This window comes from Chanodichthys erythropterus, chromosome 13, assembly GCF_024489055.1.
Source record: "Chanodichthys erythropterus isolate Z2021 chromosome 13, ASM2448905v1, whole genome shotgun sequence".
NCBI lineage: Eukaryota > Metazoa > Chordata > Actinopteri > Cypriniformes > Xenocyprididae > Chanodichthys > Chanodichthys erythropterus.
The window spans coordinates 12,613,160-12,634,339 of record NC_090233.1 but is presented as its reverse complement, the minus strand read 5'-3'; the positions used below and the strand labels follow the sequence as shown (position 1 = coordinate 12,634,339).

The 21,180-nt window shown below is 35.7% G+C and overlaps 1 protein-coding gene across 1 annotated transcript in view; it reads left to right on the top strand.

The window, feature by feature from the left end:
• The window catches only part of smtnb (smoothelin b), an 81,514-nt gene that overhangs the window by 3,731 nt on the left and 56,603 nt on the right, over positions 1–21,180 (top strand). The window contains 5 exon segments of the mRNA XM_067406060.1: positions 11,949–12,009; positions 12,012–12,102; positions 12,235–12,313; positions 14,157–14,235; positions 14,316–14,392. Of these exon segments, the coding sequence (XP_067262161.1) occupies positions 11,949–12,009; positions 12,012–12,102; positions 12,235–12,313; positions 14,157–14,235; positions 14,316–14,392 (387 nt within the window).

Sequence of the window (21,180 nt, the reverse complement as noted above, 5' to 3'; positions counted from 1 at the left end):
CTTGGATAAATGGTTCAAGTGTTTCGAATTTTCCAATTGCCTTGGAGGCTCAAAAAACGTTGAATTATTTACAGTGTCCCTAAAATAATTAGAGCATATGCCATCATGCAGTTTCTGAATGTGGAGTCAAAGCTCACTGACAATGTGAAATTTTTCAGGATTGTTTCTAATAGAAAATTCCCAATAAAGGACAGCATCACAAATTCCTACAGAATTAAATAATCACTTCGAGTCATGAGCTTCATAAAGCTAAATTGTAAGGCATGGGTTAAACCGTCAATGCATCAGGACTCATAACACAGAGCACAAAACCTGCATTCAGAGCAATAGGGAAAAATAAATACACTATGCATAGTTACGTTTGGAAACGGCACCCCATTGGAAAAAACAGGTCATGCCAGCATGAGGTGCTTAGGCTAATTAGGCTGACTACCACTAGGTGGTACACAGTTTTGTTGGTTGTTGTTGGGTCTCAACCAGCTTAGCCATCTTGGTTGGCCAAGGCCAAGCAAGTTAACCTAGGCCAAAGCAGCTTTTAGAGCATTTAGACCAAATATCATCCAAAAATGACCAGCTTCGACCTGCTAGAAACTTTGCACATTAGGGATGTCAAATATCCATGTAGTTTGGTATCAAGTCAGTAATCAATTTGTAAAAAAGTATTGAATTAATTCAATACGCTAGAGCTGACTGATCGACAAGACGCATATCAAACGTGTATGGCAACGTATGCTATGAAGATCTCTTGCGGCTGCGTGCTCTAATGCAGCTGCATGTGTGAATAGTAAAATGGGCATTTTGACCAAGTGCAATGGGCTGTGTTATTAATGTAAACGCTCAGTCTGTTTTAAGTTGGTGGAATGTAAATCGGACGTGTATGTTAGATGGAAAACCACTCACCGCTCCTCTTAAGTTCCTTATAATTAGTCCTAAATAGCTGAAATGGCTACATGGCATGGTTTTAACTTATTTTGTTGACTGTTATGCATTTATATTTAATGTAACAATTGTTTTTGGTATTTGTATTAAATACTGACATTTTGGTATTGTGTGACAGTCCTTCAGCTTCTGTTAAAAGCTGCTTTTGGCTGCATATACACTTAAAGGATACATTCACTGATAACTGTTAAAAGTGTTGTGGGAGCAGCTGTGTCCTACTGTGCAGAAACTCTCTCAAGATGTTCTTGACTTTTACAGTTTTGTAAAAACTGCTAAACAAATCCAGTTTAACCTTAAGTGTAGTTCTGAACTGAAGAGAGATTGAAAGTGGATTCCCACCTCTATTGTCCTTCAAATAACTCAACACTACCCCCAAATCTCCCCCTTCAAATATTTTCCACTCTCCGCTCTTCAGAATGTTTGGATGTCACTGAGACACGATTCCACAGAGGTCAGGAGTGTCACAGTCCCTCATGGCTAGTAGAAAATATAGAGGTTTCTCCAACTTTCTTGCTGACCACCACAGGGCTTATTTTTAGTTGTGTAAAAAAAAAATAAGCACGGTAAATAAAAAGAGCATTTTGTTCAAGAAGGTTTCAATTAGTTTTTCATTAGATATGTTTATTTGCCTTGATAGCTGTTCTCTTAAACTTGGATGAAGGCATTTCCTGATTTCATCCCTAAGGACTAAATAGTCAGCTTCTGTTTATGTAGAACTTGGAGGCAGAACAGAATTGTCATTCAAGTCTGATAAACTGTAGTGTCAATCTTTGTTTTTGTTTTCTTTGTGACCTTTACATTTTTTTTTTTTTTTTACCAAAACATTAAAAAGAATATCAATCTCCATAATGCAAAAATGTTGGATCAGATCAGATGATTAGAGTCTAAATATAGGCTTTATTTGTGTCATTGTTATGTTTAAGTCATGCCCTGGGCAGACTGGTGGCGATCTCATCGCTGGAGGTCGCCAAGAATATGTGTCGTAGTGGATGTCCTGATGTTATAGGAGCATAACTGCCATAACTTCTGGTCACAAATGGCACATATTTTCTTTGGCTATAAATTGGTGCCATTCTAATCTGAAAAAGAATCTGTTTTCTTGCTGCAAAAAAAATAACATTCTGGATAAGAGTATTTGTAAATTTTAGATGATTTGTGTAAACTGAAAGGGTTTGTTCTGTTTATTTTACTCACCCCCATGTGGTTTGAAAATCCACACAACCAAAACTTGTTTATGTTTATATGTGCCGATAGCCTTGTGGGCAGCATGGCGATATATAGTGCTGTTGCGCTTCGGGCGATCGAATTCGAGTCCTGGCTCACAGACCTTTCCAAGAAAAAGAAAACAGATATGTGGAAAACAATCGGTCATACCCTCGGAATAAATGGTGAGAAGTATTAACGATGAGATCATTATGCCAAGCTAGCAAACGGTGTAACACAAAAGTACCTCAGGTATCCAGTGCTAGTTTCGACAACATTTTCTTGCTTCCTTTGAAGTTGCAGTGAAAAAGACTAGGTGTTGTTTTCATTCCACTATATTGACTTCGTCAGCTAAATTCACTGTTAGATTAGATCAGTTAGTATTCACTCCAAACATAGCATACTGAAGACATCTGCTGGTTAAAGGCGTGTAAATGCAACAAGAACCGCAAAAACATGTTGTACACACTTTGAAACCGCAGCGCGTGAGCTTAGAATAAACAGAGCGTTATCGTTCGTTGGTGTGGATGCAAATATAGTAGGGGTGTGACGAGATCTCACGAGACTACAGTGTGACGAGATTTCTCGTCGAGGCGAAAAGTAGTCTCGTGATGTTGCCATGACCGAGTGTTAGGATGATTAGGAAAGAATATGCCACCACTACGTTTACATTATGCCTCCACTGTTCTTTTCCTTTGTGTTTAAATAAAAAACATTTAATTAAGTTGGATAACGGTCGCCACCGCTCTATATTTAAAGAGTACGCGCGATCGCTGAAAGTGAAAGTAAACGCGCGCGCATTCAAACGTGATTTTAATACTCCACATTTAGAAAGCTGCTCCCTGATGAATGCAAATATCTCTCAATATAGTTGTAGCAGTGTAGTTGTAACCATCTCTCAGCTCTGTATCAAAGAAAAAGTTGGTCTTATTTGCACTTTGAATATTGAGAGAGTACGATTATTGTTGCACTTACTGTAAAGTGTTACCATAAAAACGAATAACAGATTTCTCTTAATCTTATTATGCACAAACAATAAGGTTTCATTTGTTAACATTAGTTAATGCACTGTGAACTATCATGAACTAACAATTAATTACTTTTATTTACTAACATTAACATGTTAATTAATAAATACTGTAGCAAATATATTGCTCATTGTTAGTTGATGTTGGTTAATATGTTAATGTTAATAAATGAGACCTGATTGTAAAGTGTTTCCATTTTTATTTATATTGTTTTATTTCTCTGATTAATTTGTGGAAAGGAGTTCAGTTAGGAGGTCAAAAGTTGTAGAAGCTCATAAATCATGTACAGTAAGGTCTGAAGAGACTTAAACTCAACTGACTGACTTCTCTTCTGTATGATTTGTGGCAAAACCTTTTACAGTGCTTGAGTATTGTTGTCTTTTACTGCATATGATAATTCATACTCAGAAAGTAGAACTGAATGACATTAATTACAAGATGATTAGTTAAAACATTTCAAATACACCTGCAGAATATTTTTTCTAGTCATGTATTTCGCCATTGAGGATTTCTTAAAAATAGTGTGTAAAAATTTTGTCTCGTCTCGTCTCGTGAACTCAATCTCGAGTCTCGTCTCGTCTCGTGAGATACCCGTCTCGTCACACCCCTAAAATATAGTTTAATCTATATAGTATAATCTTTATAGTTATCATTCTTGGTGTGAATGGGCCTTTACTGTCCTATCATAATAAAGGCAAAAATGCCCAAAAATAAATTGTAAGAAAAAAAAGGAAGGAAAAAAATTGGCATATGGATAAGGCCGTGTCACTTGGACAACAGTCATTACTAGGGCTGGGTATCGTTCAAAAATTTTCGATACCGAGACGATACCGATACCTTGACTTCGATACCGATACCTAAACGATACCTTTTTCGGTACCAGTTTTATAAAATCTGTTTAAACAAGATTACATAACCTCAAAAAAATCTTTGGTTTTATATTTTAACTTTCTTGACTTTTTATCAGACTCAAAGACTCATCTCCTGAGCCACTGCGGGGAATAAAAAAAAAGCACAAATTAACAAAATTTACCCAACACAATAAATCAGTGCAAATAGTTTTAATAAAGTTTAGTTTTCAATGGAAAAAATTAAGTATGTGAGGCTCTTTTTAAATCACTCAGCAATTGTTCTTCAAAAAATGTGAAATAAGAGTTCTGTGTCTTTATTAAAATCAACACATTAATGATTCATCTCTCATCCACTCGCAATTAATTTGAATGTTATTTTTTTATTACTTGGCCCGACCCGCAGATTATCCGCAGTATCAGGAGGACGCTGATACCCCTTTTTCAGCAGAATTGTTCGCGTTCTGGAGCCAGAGGCAGAGCCTGTGCTCGTGCAGGCGAACGAGCCTGTCACGAACCGGTCGCGTGTTTCCATAGACTTGAGGGACGAACGCTGATGTAAAGCTGCTGTGTGTTGTGCCTGTCCATAACTAGTCTAAAAAACATTGCGCGTTCCGCTGTTTCTGCAGGCAGTGCTACACTTTTGTTTTCTGTTAACAGTATCTGTAGTGAACCGGCTGCTCACATAAACAGCCGTTTCTCACCCGTCCATTCGGAGATAAACTGAAAACGAAACCGTTTCAATCGCCCTCTCGCACATATGGTCTCTCTCGCGCGTATAGTTTTATATATTTAGATATAAATAACAATGTAGCGCAACGTTACTTGCTCCTCAACGAGACAGCGAAAGCATTTCTCCGCCCCTCTACTCGGCTCCATTCTGAGGTACCGAAATTTGGTACCGAATGACAAGACACTTTTCGATACTCGGTAGTATCGAGGCAGTTCGATCGGTACCTAAAAAGTATCGAGTTCGGTACCCAGCCCTAGTCATTACTGTCACTTATTCAAATCGAATGGTTTCTGCTGAACAGACCTTTGGAAAGAACACCCTGATCAGTGAGGATCTTTTTCACATCCTGACTGTGGTGGATAGCGGAGCATCTGGTTTACTAGCATTGTCATAATTCATGTTGTCATGTGACTTGACATCTGCTGTTCTTTGACTGCTCAGGTGCTGGATGAGATAATGCAGGAAGTTTGAAAGAGATTGCGGGAACAGGATTGGAAGTATCGGCCAGGAAAGTCAGGATATGTATTTTTGCATATTTCTGAGCAGTCTGCTCATTGGGACCAAAGATTGGGTATAGCAAGTAAAATTAATATTGAGTCTTTAACATCAGTGCTAGTGAGCTCTGCAATCCCTACAACCAGCCAGCACCCCTAACCACACTTCTTTTAGCTACAAAGAAAATAAAACTTCACAGAAACATCTAATAGTGATGTTGTTTATGGAATTGCTTAAAGGTGCCCTAGAATCAAAAATTGAATTTATCGTGGCATAGTTGAATAACAAGAGTTCAGTACATAGAGTGAGTTTCAAACTCCATTGTTTCCTCCATCTTGTGTAAATCTCATTTGTTTAAAAGATCTCCGAAGAACAGGCGAATCTCAACATAACACCAACTGTTACGTAACAGTCGGGATCATTAATATGTACGCCCCCAATATTTGCATATGCCAGCCCATGTTCAAGGCATTAGACAAGGGCAGCCAGTATTAACGTCTGGATCTGTGCACAGCTGAATCAACAGACTAGGTAAGCAAGCAAGAACAACGTTTGGTCTTTTATTCTTTTTGTAATAATCACTGATATCTTCTTGTTGTTGTCATTTTCTTCAGCAGCAATTCTTTGCTTATTTAAGTCAGTATTTTTCAAAGATTTAATGGCAGAAATATTGCGAAATCCAGCAATTAATTTTTCCTTGGAGTTTCCCATTGTTGCCGCCCAGTACTTTGTAAGCATGATTTTGAAGAGAGATCCCTGACACTGAAATTGACCTTAAATCCACCAGTCAGATCAGTTTTTATATAGAGACCTATGATTAGTCACCTATATAGTTGACTAATAATTCAAATAACCCAACTATTGGTCAGTTTTGAAAAAAAAAATAATAATTTTGTTCATCCCTATATTAGGTCAAGTGACACTGCTCTATCCAAACTATTTATAAATAACTTTTTAAGAGGACTTAAAGCTTGTTTTGTTTGAGGGTTTTACATGTGGAAACAGCCCTTCTGTTCCGAAAATTGTACTTTGAAAAGCTTCTTTTAGCTTAGATGTACCACAAACGTCAACAAAACTTGCATGTGTGGTCCTTCATATAGTGCTGAACTATTATTGTAAAAGGGGGCATTAAATATATTCTTAGATTTTTGCATTGGAAAGGATAATCCCACATTTGACTACCTGAATACCAAAAACACACTATTAAGACTGTTTGAATAACCTAAATGAACTTGGATTTCCTCTGGAATGTTTTAAGGAAGTAACGTCTAGGAAAGGGAAATGTTTTTGTTGGGTCTCATTGAGATGGTAAGTGTTCCAGGTCATTGCTCATCTTCCTGAATGTGTGTCACTACTACTCTCATTATCGAGCTCTCCTTCTTTGCCCTTCACTGCTCCCATTTAGCCAGCATCACAGTCCAGGGGCGGGGTTATGAGGCCTGTGTCCTTATATGGGCATACTCACTTTGAGGCTGGAATGAACTGCTGATTCACATCTCTCTCTCTCTTTATCTCTCTCTCCCTGCCTTTGAATCTATTTCCATCACCAAGATCGATGGAAAATTGAAAGTTTCCATCATTCCCACCTTCATTTCCCAAGGACAAAGCTTTCCAAAAAAAAGTGAAACTGTAGAATTATTGAACTATTATTTATTATTAATAAGTTTGACTCATAACTGTACCGTTTAGAAACAGATGGTTAGTTAATATTGATAAAACTCAGTCTTTTCCACATAGTAGTGTCACAATCCACCACCTGTCTGAAATTGCAGCATTGAAATTTTTATGATTTCAGTTGATTTCCATGCTATATATGCACTGGAGTTGGAATTATGTTAGCAAACACTATGCCCAGTTCCGATTTGTTGACAATATCCAAATTTTTATTTATTTTTTTTATAAATGACCAGCTTATATCTTTTAAAACCCATATCTGATATCTGCATTTACACTACACACTTGGCAAAACAACCCAAGGTAGATGTACTGACCTGGAAAAGCTTAGGCTGAAAAGGAAGTAAAAACAGCTTGATTTGCAATGGATGCAGACTAAATGATAATACAAGCTTTTGCTTTCTGCACCATCTTTAAAGGTCAGCAAAACTTTGGATTGAGCCTTCGTCCTCCATTGCGAAAAGAGAAAATAGTCATGTGATTGCGGTTGGTGTCCACTTGAGTTGCCGTCATTCATCAACATTGCTAGGGCCCTATGAAATCCGTTTTTTTCCCCAAATTCAGTTTTTACCATTTTGATTTTTCTTGATTCCGTTTTTTTTTTTTTTCTGTTTTATTTATTTTTTGACTCCATTTTAATGGTTAAATTAAATTTTAGTAATCAAAAAGCATGTCTAATTAATTTAAATAATGAATCTTTTCCAATTTACCAACAATTTAATAAAAGTTTAACAAAAAATTAATTTTTTTTTTTTTTTTTTTTTTTTATGATAAACATTTTATTCTTTCCCCTCAAATTTAATTTTTACCAAATTCTGTTTTCTGGATTCCATTTTAATGGTTTAATTCCATTTTAATAATCAAAAAGCATGTCTAATTAATTGAATTCTTAAAAACAACAATATTTATTAATTAAAAAATATATTTTTACGTTTTTCTTTTTTTTTTTCAGAAGTTCTGTTCTGTTTTTAAATTTTTCTGGCAATCAAATGAACACATACCATTTAATTTATCTTTTAATCATGAAATTAAAATTTTTGTCTGCACAATGTGCTGCACAACAAAGCTTTACTGTTAAAATTAAAACATGGAAGAAACACTGAGATTATTGTTTAAAAATATATTTTAATAATTTATTGTTAATTTATCTAAATTCTACTGTACAACAGTAATATGTTTCTGTCAAGTTAAATCAAACTTTTATTTTGATGGTTTGCCTAGAGCTTTGAGTTTCTCTGTGTTTATGACGGTAGTTTTCTCAAAAGAATTCCATGACATTCCGCGTTATATAGTAAATTCCGTTTTTATGAATGGATTCCGTGAACGCGGAAATTATAGGGAACTATATTGCTTTTTCAGTGAGGTAGGACTCGCATTGATGGGAATATCTGATCTGTCCACTTACATGGCAGACGCAAATACACATATCCGATTAATATCACATTTATTTCCACATATGAATGAGGATATCGGAATCTGTGTGCTTCTTTTCTTCCTTACACGTTCATGGGTCATGTCCAATCTGTGCAACATGGGTTGACAAAAATGGAATTGGGTCACTTGAACCATGTAATGTAAAGTAATTCTGGCCAAATTCATACCTTTGAGTGACTGGATCATGCTGGTCATCTCTAAGATGTGTTGGATCACGATTACACCTGTAGTTACTACTGTTCACTTGTGATCGGACCACCTGAGAGGACTGCTAATACCAGATGTGAATGCGCTCATCCTTGCATGATGCTCGTCTACTTCATGTCCATCTGTTCTCATAATCAGGGAATATTCAGTAGAGAAAAACACTTGCAGATTGTGTGCTTTAGCAATACCAAAAGCAAGTGTCATGAATATTTGAACGCTTGAACTGCCAAACAGCTGCTTTTGCATTTGTTTCCCCATGCCGTCACCACCTTCCCTTCCAACTTCAAAATGTTGAATGATGGTAAATATTGAAAGAAATGAAGATGAGAGACAAGAATGATGGCACACCTTCCTAGACCAACCTGTTTTCCAATAGAGAAAATCAGACTTGGATTCACTACTGCTCAGAGATGATTGCAGGGACTTTATGTGCTATGATCATTTTTGGCATTGCTGCAAACAAGTTTATTTTTCACACTCAAAGACATAACTGTCATTTGATGCAAGACTTTCTTCTGTGGAACACAAAGGGAGATTTACTCTTTGTGAGATTTCAGGTTTACTTTAGGTTATTAAATTCTAGCTCACCTCTCAAGCTAAACTAATGATGTCTGACCACTTAAAATTAAAAGAGAGTTTAATATTTAATATGACCACATACGTTTAATAGTCGATTAATTAGTGTTGATTAATATGGTTGCTTAAATGAAGTGTTCACAAAATGTTTGTCACTCAAAAGTCTTGTCATTCTTCACAAAGGGCATTTAATATGGACGTATTGATAGGGCATAGGAAGTCAAATCCACCCAACACACTTGTTTCCTACTGATGATAAACAATTGCCACATACCCTCCAACAACTCTGTGACTTTTTTTAGACTGGGTATGCAGTAACATCCTAACCACACGCAGACAGTTGGGATGTCAGTTTACAGGAATATTAATTGATTTTCATTAAAATGAATGATCAATTAAGCTTCAACGTTAATACTCTGCTTGCATGATTACTTATCCAATTTATGCTGAAATTGATTACTTGACGATCGATAAGCTTAATCGATTAAATTGTTTACGGTGATTAATCGATCACTGATTAACCATTAACATCCCTCGCAGGCGGTAAACTGTATATAGGCGCAGGGTATCAGCTTTAGACAAACTCAAAGATACAGGCCAAAATTTAAAAATAAGAAACACGTGGCAGGTGTAGATTTAGAATTACGCCCATTTTTGTATTCATTATTCAATCCATCTTGCACTACATTAGTTAGTTTTCAAACAGTGTTGCTAAATAATGTGTAATTTGTGTGTCAAAATGTGTAAGAATTTTTTTTTTCCTGTGGATTTTCGCAAATCTTGGAAATATGCCGTTATTTTCTAGGTCCTTTTTTTTTTGGTAATGCATTTCTGGCAACAGTTCATCGGTTTTCCACTTGGGACATCAATTTTTGTAGGGTTTTCTGCAGTAGTCAGCATTACTGGGTAACCAATTACATTAATTGGCCACCGTGGCAATACCCCCACTGTTGTTTAGCTTTATTTTTTATAAAAATAAAAAACATTTATTTCTGTTGGACAATGGATGCTACAATTATAAACTGAAAGTTTATAAATTATAAACTGCTGTGCTCCATACAGCACGAGCTGCAGAGTCGCAGCAGGAGTCAGATTCTTAGCACGTGAACAGAGTTAGGAGAGATGACTGACAAGGCAATGGAGGAGGATGTGGTGCGCCACAGATCCTGAGCGTCACTGACAAATATCTTATCTTTTAAAATATGAAGTCAGAACTGCCACTCCCTATTCAGAGTGCACGTGATCGTGCATTCAAAAGTGAAAAGCAAGCAGCCGAGTGTGTATTCAAAAGCGATTTCAATACCCCGCATATAGATAGCGGCTCCCTGATGCCCTCAAATTATAGGCCTATTCATATAGAACGCTTGATGGCAAAATTCAAACGTGAAAATCGAGCAAGCATTCAAAATGCCCAACAGATTGAGTACAGATTTTCTAGCACATTAAAAGCTATTGTGCATCTGCTGAATCCCTCTGTGATGGAAGCGGATTGAAGAAAACTACCATTTGGCACTGGAATATTTTGAGAACAGCTGCATGCATCGCTCCAACATTTTATTATACAAATATGGCTCTGTTATGTAGAGCATTCGCAGATTATACCGATTGCATGCCATTGCTTTAGAGTGAATATAGACCCCTTATTATTCACCTGCTGTACAGATGACCTGCTTTTGTCTCTTCATCTGGACATTCCAGGTCATGTTCTCAATTAGAGGGAGTTGGGTAATATGTGTCGGTTGGTAAATGTGTCACTCTCTTAATCTAGGCCACTGTGCATAATGTTTGTCAAGTGAACTAAAAATGTGTGATCTTTTTAATTATTTTAGCAAAGTACCTGGCAGGTAGAATGAATTTTATGTCAAAACAAATTTATCTAAAAATATGTATCATGCATGTTCGGCAGTTACCATAAAACTACTCTAAATATGCTGGTTTAAAAACAACCAAAGTTGGGTTGAAAATGGAAAAACCCAGCAGTTGGGTTAAATATTTGCCCAACCTGCTGGACAGTTTTATTTAACTCAACTATTGTTTAAAAATGACTATATAGCTGGCTTAAAATGAACCCAAAATAGGTTGGAAATTAAAATTCAGACGCATAATTACTAGAGGCAACAATAATAATCAAAAGGTGAACATTTATTAAGAAGCAATTTAATAAATGTTTATTAATTATTATTCATTAAACTTAATAAATTGTCCATTTGTTTATTTATTAAACATAAATGTTGATTTCCAACATATTTTGGGTTCATAATAGTAGTTTTTAGTTAAATACAATTTTGTCCATTTTCAACCCAATTTGGGTTGTTTTTAACCCAGCTTTTTTAGTGTATTCAGTTATTGTTAAATGTGTATATAAAACAAATAAGTATATAACTATATTTGTATATGTTTTTTTTATTTTAAATTATAAATAATTAAAATTATATATATATTTTTTTATTATTATTTAACCCTTTTCTGGTTTGTATATGAATAAATATAAGAAAATGTCAGTAATGTGCTGCAAATAAGACGGAAATGGAAGAATGCATTATTTTATTTATTTTTTTTTTTGTATTTGTAGCAAATTTATGTTAATATTTCAGATGTCTTCATATTAATGAAATGTAAGTATTTCCATAATTTAACCAGTGTTATATTCAAACTATAGCATGCATATTCTGAAATATAATGCAGTTTTTATCTCGGATCCCTGTGCCTAGAGGATAATGTCAGTAAAAAGTGGCACAGCTTACCCAAAGACTGCTTCCCCAACATAATATTTTCACATACTTTAAGCTTCCTTGCTCTCTGTTTTTCCAGCTTGATAAAACTATCGACATAGACGAGCGGCGTCTGATCCGGACAGCGATTCGGGAGCTGCGGGTGAGATTGAAGAAATGGAGGCAGCGCTTACCAGTAAGCGGTTCAGACGTGCCCACCAACACAGACATGAGGATAAAGAAAACCAGTGCTGGTATGAAGAATTCTTTTTAAAACATGTATATGCCTTAATCTGCAAAAATCTGTTGTATAAAACACAATGAAAAGTTTTGTGTAGCATGAACAATTACATTTTGTATCTGAACTTGATTGCTTGTATTTGCAGTCCTGATTTGACAGCTTCTTTAGACATGCTATCAGGGAAGATTCAAGCTATTCATGACATTGAAGAACTTACTGGACTGGTAAGGCCATGTATAAAGACTTAAAATGTTTGTTGATGATGCTCTTGTGTTGTTCCTGTCAACATTCGATGAGTGAGATTGTGTTTGTAGTTTTCTGGAGATGGTTGATAAGTGTTTTTGCCCCTGCATGGAATGTTGTACTTTAAGTTCTTTGTTAGTGTTAAACAAAAGGCTGCAATGAGCTCATTCCAAATGAAGTCCCATTGTTCTGCGTTAAAGTTTTATTGTTCTATATATAAAAGGTGTATTGTTCCTGATGAAAGCAATGAATGGAGATTGACTAAAGTATAAATTCTGTTAATCCGTGAATGCTGCCAAAGAACACATGCAAATTGCATACAATTCTCTGTATAATGGGGTATTTTCAGTAAAATGTAAATAAACTCTTACATTCAGTAATGCCCCAATGAGATGCTGGGCAGAAATATATATAGTTCCAAGAAATCTGGTCCCTGTATTTCCTTCCCAGTGGAGGTCCGGACTATACTTCTTTGGGATAGTTTTAAATTTCCATCTGGGCGACAGTAGTACTTTGTAAAAGAAAAGGGAAAATAACCCTAAACAGTCAAAATAATCAACCAAGATGAGTATAAAATATGACACATAAAAAAATGTATTTGCTGCTTTTTCGTTCACACCATGTCATAATTACCATAACGATTCTGAATTTTAAAAAGCCTTCACGTGCTTGTAAAACTTGTAATAACAACATGTAAACTTGTAATTTTCTGAGAGCTATGACCTTGTAACATGTGGCCGCTGTACCACCTGGCCGCTGCAGATTTATTAGGTGTGTTTGACTTGAAGTGGCGCTGTGCAGACCCATCGGTGTATGACATAAAAGTACCGCGAGAGCAATTCGAAAGTATACAGAGCTTTATTTACGGTAATTATGAAATGGCGTGAATGCAGAACGAGTTCACCAAACTTGAACCTTGGAATACAGCGTAATGCTTTGGACACGCTTTAGATTAGGGTCCAATTCTCACTATTAACTAACTAACGGAGGAACTGCTAACTTCATAAAAGCATATGATAAAATCATAATTAAAAATTTATCACGCCAAAAGACTGTCACGTGACTCACGCTATGTTGCTTTGCATAAAATTAAACGATTCGTAAAGAACAATTACGAATTTTTAGATAAAATAAAACATACACAAATCTGTATTTTACCGAAGACATGCACCAATTTGCCTGAGCTGCACTGCTCTCTCCTGAAGAGGGCGCAAAAAGACTGCGATTAATAACTTAACCCTTGGGTTATGTCATGTCTGACCCAGGATCTGTGTAACACAAAAACTACCCAAACACTGGAAAAATAACCCAAAAAATGACCTGAAAGGCTCAACCCGGGACCCTAGATTTTTTAAAGTGCACTTGTGCGGTCTGATGCATTTGCATGCGTATGAATGGAAGTCAATGGAATGAAAAGTGTAGCGTGACCATCCATTTGGTCTACTCTGTCATCTGTTACACAGTTGTGGAAACTTCAAATGTTGACAGCTCTGTTGTTTATAATGGGATAATGGAGTATTTTCTTATTACAACATTATTGGTAGTTGCATGTGGAATTTATGTGTTTTTTCTGCTCTGTTCCTTGCGGTAAAAATGCAGAAATTATTTAAATGTAGTACTCTCAGCTCTGTTTAACACACTTCATCAGTTATATTGCAAAAACAGTTATAATGAGGAATCTGTATGTTAGCAATTGCATTGAATTCTGTGGAAATATACCAACAATTCTGTGGGTGCACATTCTCTGTAGGTCTAAATATCAGTCATGTCAACCTAACTACTGTTTTTGTGTCTTGCCCTCTATTTTTCTTTCATTCTTTCAAGTTGCGAAGCACCAGTGAATATGAAGAGAGAAAACTCATTCGTGCAGCCATTCGCCGGCTGAGAGATGAGGAGATACAAGGTGAGATTGCATCTAAAGGGCTGGAAAAATATCTCTATATACGTCTGTGTGTGTTTACATTCCCCCATTCTCATTCATAGGAGCATTAGAGAAGGTTCAGACCGCTGGCCAAAGAACAGAGCGACGACAAAATCCTCAAAGCAGCTTTGACCTACAGGTAAGTAAATGTGGCGTGTTGAATATCAGGAGCGGTAAATCTCAGGGATAACTAGGCTGAAGTTTGTGGCTTAATGTGGAATGAGGAGAGATAAATCTGTACGCTCAACTGGAGATTGTTTTGGCCTTTTCAAAAGTTCAGGAATTCAATTAAAGTGGGAATTAGGGTCAGGGTTAGGATTTATATTGTTTTTCTAATAATTCTGCACATGTAATCACAAAAAATTGTAGTATATATATATATATATATATATATATATATATATATATATATATATAATATATATGGAAAAGTATGTTAATGAATATAATGGCATATCACTGCAATTTTGATTGATGGTCAGGTAGTGCAACACTTCTTTATTGACATCTCAAGTTCAGATAAATGGACATTTATTATAAGTTTGTTTAAAGAGGACCTGCTATGCTTTTTTTTATATATTTTATAACTGAAAACTCCTTGTTAGTTCAATAAAAGCTTTTGACACCTGGTCCAGCGAACGACTGATCCTGGAATGTGCCTGTCTAGTCATAGATAGGTGTAATGCCGCCTCCGCAGATATGTAATGAATATATGTAATGATTCATGTACAGTCAGATGTTCTTTGTCTGTGTGTCAGTAAATCAAACCCATGACTAAACGGTCAACTTTATGTTGTTTTTCTTAGTAGGATGAAAAATGATCTGTTATTTAAATGGTGATTAAATTATATGTAGAAAGCGATCAAAGAACGCTCTCTTCACAATCGCTGGAGCTGTCAATCAAACAGCGTGAGTTTATAAGTGACTGGGTTCTGGACTCACGTTTATTCAATGAATTTCTTGTTCTTGTCACGTTTGCACTGTTAGTGAAGATGAAAGCATTTGTTAGTGTGCAGAAATTGAGTTGCAATGATGAGATCACTGCTTTCATTCGTGTTCATCACTGCCACCTTTCATGCCACGATCTGAATATAATGCCATAGATCTGAATGTAATGCAACACTTTTCACGATTAGTTAACCTTGAGAGCTGTAATAGTAAAAACGTGCTAAAAGAGAGAGTAATACTTCGATATTTCAAATGGAAAGATGTTAGCCAATCACAGCAGTGGGCGTTTACACTGAAGTCTCACAGCAGACACACCCCTTAATACAGAGCGTTCAAGGTAGGAAAAATGCCTTTCATTTCTAAAATATGACAAAAGGAAACATAAAACAATAAAACAATGCAGTTCATGACCCCTTTAAAAAATTCCCCCCAAGGTATACGCAAAATAAAGGGGCGGAGCCTGGTTGAGTTAGTAGTGTGTTGAAACTCAGTTTTGTTAAGGGGTGGGATTGGCTCTAGAAACATTAGTTGGTTAAACAGTTAATGAAGATTGCTCTTGTAGTTAAATGCAATTTTGTTGTTACTCCCCTATTAACACCAAAATATAATACCTAAAATGTATGAATTCAAAGAAAAGTTTCTCAAAAGAACTGTTGCATGTATATATATTTTTCTGAATTATGCACAAAGGTGTACTGAACATGTAAGCAACCTTCTATCCTCTCTTTTTTTGCTTTCACTTTCTTTTCATTCCAACTTCCCATATGATACACACATACCTTTGTTCCTTATTGACTTTGCGTTAACAACACCGATCTCTTTGCTGAATAAAATGTGAAGAATGTTGAAAATGTGCTCCTTCTTTCACCTTAATCTGCCCTTGTCCCTCTCCATGCCTGCTTGTCAAATTTGTTTATTTTATTTCTTTATCCTCAAGTTACTCCTCTCTTTCCATTGCTCTTTCTCAGGCATTATCTCAGTGAGTTTTGAGTAAACATCAGCACCCTTACCTGTATATCAGTTTATAATTGTTAGTAATATTACCCACATCCAACTTGTAACTTGTGGAATGCCTAGTACGTTTACTGAAAATCACAAGTAACAGGTAACCTTGCACATTTGCTGAAGGAGAGCCAGTGTGATCATATCTTCACTTATTGGGTATCATATGTTCTTACGTCTTCAGAAGCAGCTTTTCAATGTGGAAAAAAAGCCGCCTAAGGCAGGTTATGTAACAATGAGTTTGCCATCAACATTTGAAATTTAATGCAAAACTTCCTGCCCATCTTCTTTCAGTTGATGCTCTGTACAACGGCCACACACAAAGTGCACATAATATGCTGTTTGCAAGATTCTTTTACTCGGAACAAAATTAGCCTTTTATCCAATGTTCTTGTTGGACAAGGCTCTGTTATTTTTGCTTCCGTTGCTCTCACAGTTTTTAAATTAAAGCTACTTTTGCTTTACTTAGTGGCTGTGAGTTTTAAGCTTGAAAGCATGAAATAACCCAATAAGCTTTTATTCAACAAGGATGTCTTTTGAACTTTCTATTCATCAAAGAACACTGTAAAAGAGTATCATGTTTTCCACAAAAATATGAAACGGCACAACTGTTTTCAACATTGATAATAAGAAGAACCATTATTATTAATAATATTATCAATTATATAATATTATCAATAATAATTGATAATGACTGAGCAAATCAGCATTTTAAATTGATTTCTGAAGGATCATGTGACACTGAAGACTGGAGTAATGATGCTGAAAATTCAGCTTTGATCAGAGAAATAAATTACATTTTACAATATATCTGTAAATAGAAAACGACTATTTCAAATTTTAAATATAGCTGCAAGCAGCAATTACGGGGCCAAGCACAAAAACGGCACAAGAAGCAAGCCAACACGACTGGGAGCATCAGGCTAACTGCAGTAGTGAGCAATTAAAGACCTATTAAGATCATTTTAGGTAAAACAGCTGAAAAATGATAAAAAATGAGGATTTACTGATTCATCACTTTCGACCAATAGGTGGCGCTGTGTCCAAATTGTTGTGGTATGGTCAGAGTGAGGTGACAATGACACTTGCAAAGTTTGGTGTCAATATGTCAAAGCACTGAAGAGATACAGCTTCAAGAGTCGTTTTTGCATCATGCCTCAAATTCTTTGCTCTGGTATACGAAAACGGTTTGACATATCGACTTGAAATCCATAACTTTTTGTCGGCATGGTCTGAAGATGACACGGTTTAATTTTGGTGAAAATCCGAGCAACGGTCTAGGAGGAGTTCGAAAAAAGGTTTTTAAAGAAAAACAATATGGCGGACAGGAAGTTTAGCTGACTATGGCAAATTTGATTTTGTACATTTTGTTATAACTTTTGACCACAAGGTGGCGCTGGTCCGAAACTTCTCAGGCTTCTTCAGGGCATTGTGCTGATGACCCATACCGAGTTTCGTAACGATACGCTAATGTGTTCGTAAAATACAGCATTTTAGCACAAAATTCAAAATGGCCGACGGCCAAAATGGCTGAAGTGGGAACGACTCGGCATGATTCCCCGAATTCAACAAGACCAAATTTATGATTTTTGGACAAACCCATCAGAAGTTATAAGCAAAAATAGCCATTTTTCATATCTCCGCACCAGTAGGTGGCGCTGCACCGAAACACTGCATGATGACTCAGGCCATGCTTGTGATGACATGTACCAAGTTTGGTCTGAATATGATAAAGAGTTTTGCAGAGATACAGCCTTACTTCTATTTTCGCAAGCGCTACATACAATTCGTTCGTGTGTTTTTCGAAAACGGTTTGAGCAATCGACTTGAATTCCATAACTTTTTGTCAGCATGGTCTGAAGATGATCTGGTTCAATTTTCGTGAAAGTGCAGCACTTCCAGGTTCTTTGTCAGAACGCCGGCTCATTATTGGCCGGCTCCTTCATCAGAATCACATGCCAGAGATGTTCACAAGTCTTTTATCTGGAGTCCGAGTCGAGTCTCGAGTCATTAAAAAAAAAAAAAAAAAAAAATCTCATAATCAAATCCTATATTTTTTCCTAGTTTTATTATATAGACAAAATTATATGATCTTTCTATAATCGGTTTTATTTGAAACAGTCGTCCTGGCAACACGAGTAGTCATTTTCAATACAGTCGCTAAATGGACACAAGATGGCGCCAGTGAGTCACGGTTTGTTATACAGCAGTTTGTTATACAGCTTCGTTGTTCGTGACGACAGTCATTATCAGAAAATATCAAACTTCGGAATGTTTAAGAATTTCAATTGAAAATAGGGATGGGCATTTTTCCAAAATATTGTATTCGAATATTTGGACTCGTAAAAAACGAATATTCGAATATTCGTTTATTTAAATGAGGTTAAACGAGAAAGACGTTATTGTTTCATATTCATCAATATTTTGTAACCATTTCTGAACAAGCTTACGATTAGGAAATATACACAACAAGCTTACATTTATATCTCATTATATTCTTTTAGTTCAAAGCATTAAACAATATGTGTAAACAGAAAATATTAAGAACAAAAGCATTTAATCTCAAGCAGCGCGAGCGGGAAAATACTAATAAAGCAGACAGCGCCCCCTATTGTACAAAACGTACATAATACACTCGAGTCAGTATATGGTTATCGTGTTTATATTGTTTCACATGTTCATGTTGAGAAAAACAATAATATCCACATGCTCGGGTGAGAAAACGAGCTGTGCTGACAGACGTTGCAGAGACTAAAATAACAATACATAACAGTGTGCTAAGCTAAGTTTCTAACAGTAGCACTGTGTTTTCTGTTCGTAAATATATCTCCCGCGACGAAACTTAAAGGAAGCATATGTCTCAAAATAATTTTGCTATCAGATAAGTTATCATCTTTGCTCACTCGGGGATAACTTACAGCTGCACTTACCTGACGTCGTGAATGCAGTGATGGACAGCTGTCTTTCCTCACTCGACGGGTATTTAGATTTCATGTGCTTTCTAATTATGGTGTTGATATTATGATAACTCCGTTTCATTCATTCATTTGATCAAAAGTAATTCCATTTAGTAAGATAATTTTCATCGAATTAATTCCAAACTGCGCGAGGCAGACGACAACATTATGTGATGATCAAATAAAATAAACTTATTTAAACACGCTCCACAGCGACACCCGGTGCATTTAGTTATAACTGCGAGTTTTAGTGCTCAGGATTTATCATGGATTCACTGCATTTACAGCCAGCAAAGCAACATAGTAAAATTCGAATAGTATTTTTATTTTTCGAATATTAATTACAGAACGAATATTCGACTATTTGTGCACATCCCTAATTGAAAACTCTACACATGCTGATTGTGATACGTTAAAATATGAGCTTTAAGTAATAAATGGATTAACATCTCTTTCTATCTCTCTCTCTTATGGACACACACATTAAGAAATGGAAAAACTGCAAATAATACGAAGATTGATAACTTTTTTTGTTCATATTTTAACAGGCTGGCAATTCAAAAGAGCTTTGCAGCTACACCACAGTATAATAGCTAGCTGTGTGAGTTTATGTGACTAACCTTTGTGGATGCGATGTCTCAAAACATTTGTAGTTCCAGTGTCTTTAATTGTTTTCCCACATTCTGTGCGTCTAGCTGATCTGACGTGATAATAAACCCAAACGAAAGAACATATGGCACGGTGGCTCCCATCATGTTGCATGGGACTCTTACTATGACATTTCGGAGTTTACGCGCACGGACATACATAATCAAATTCTATGACAAGAGTCCAATCTACCACGACATGTAAGGAAATGTATGTGACACAGATATTATAAAACCATTTAAACACAACACAAATTCTTTATTTATTATATCAGTAGTTAAGGGTAAAAGACTTGAGTCATTTTTAAAATATTCAGAGTCTTTTGTGCCGAGTCGAGTCGAGTCTGGAGTCATTTCAGGTCGAGTCCGAGTCTGAAGTCTGTTAAAATGCGACTCGAGTCCATCTCTAACTCGAGTGCCCATCTATGTCACGCGCATACGTTGTGCTGCTCACATGATCAGCTTTGGCCAGTACTGAGCCGGCATTCGGACGTAAACACGGAAGTGCTGCACTGCTTCACTACATCAACTGCGTAGGAGACTGACAGGGAAGAGGAGAAATTGTTGAATAAAGTCGTTGTTTTTTTTTTGCACACAAAAAGTCTTCTTGTCACTTTATAACATTTAAGGTTGAACCACTGTAGTCACGTCGACTGTTTAACAATGTCTTTACTACCTTTCTGGACCTTGAATGTGGTAATTTCGTTTCTATGGGGGATAAAAAAAAACAAAAAAACAGATTTCATCGAAAATATCTTAAATTGTGTTCCGAATCTTATGGTTGTGGAACGACATGAGGGTGAGTAATTAATGACAGAAAGGAAATTTTTTTGGTGAACTAACCCTGTAAAATAACGAACTTTAGCGCGCTAATGATGCAACGTGAACGGCCCCTAAGTCTTCTGTAGATAAACTAGTGTTTTAATATAACTATATAATAAAACTGTAGCTTTGATTAATATTTTTAGTAGGGCTGTCAAACGATTAATCGCATCCATAATAAAAGTTTGTGTTTACATAATATATGTGTGAATACTATGTATAATTATTACGTATATATAAATACACACACATGCATTTATAAATATAACAAATTTTCTGTAAATGTATAATATTTGTATATATATATATATATATAATATATATATATATAATATATATATATATATATATATATATATATATATATATATATATATATATATATATATATATATATATATATATATATATATATATATATATATATACAGTATATACAAGCAAATACTTCTTAAATTTATACGTGTATGTGTGTGTATTTACATGCACATAATAATTAAACATAGTATAAACACATACAGCTATGGAAAAAATTAAGAGACCACTCCAAG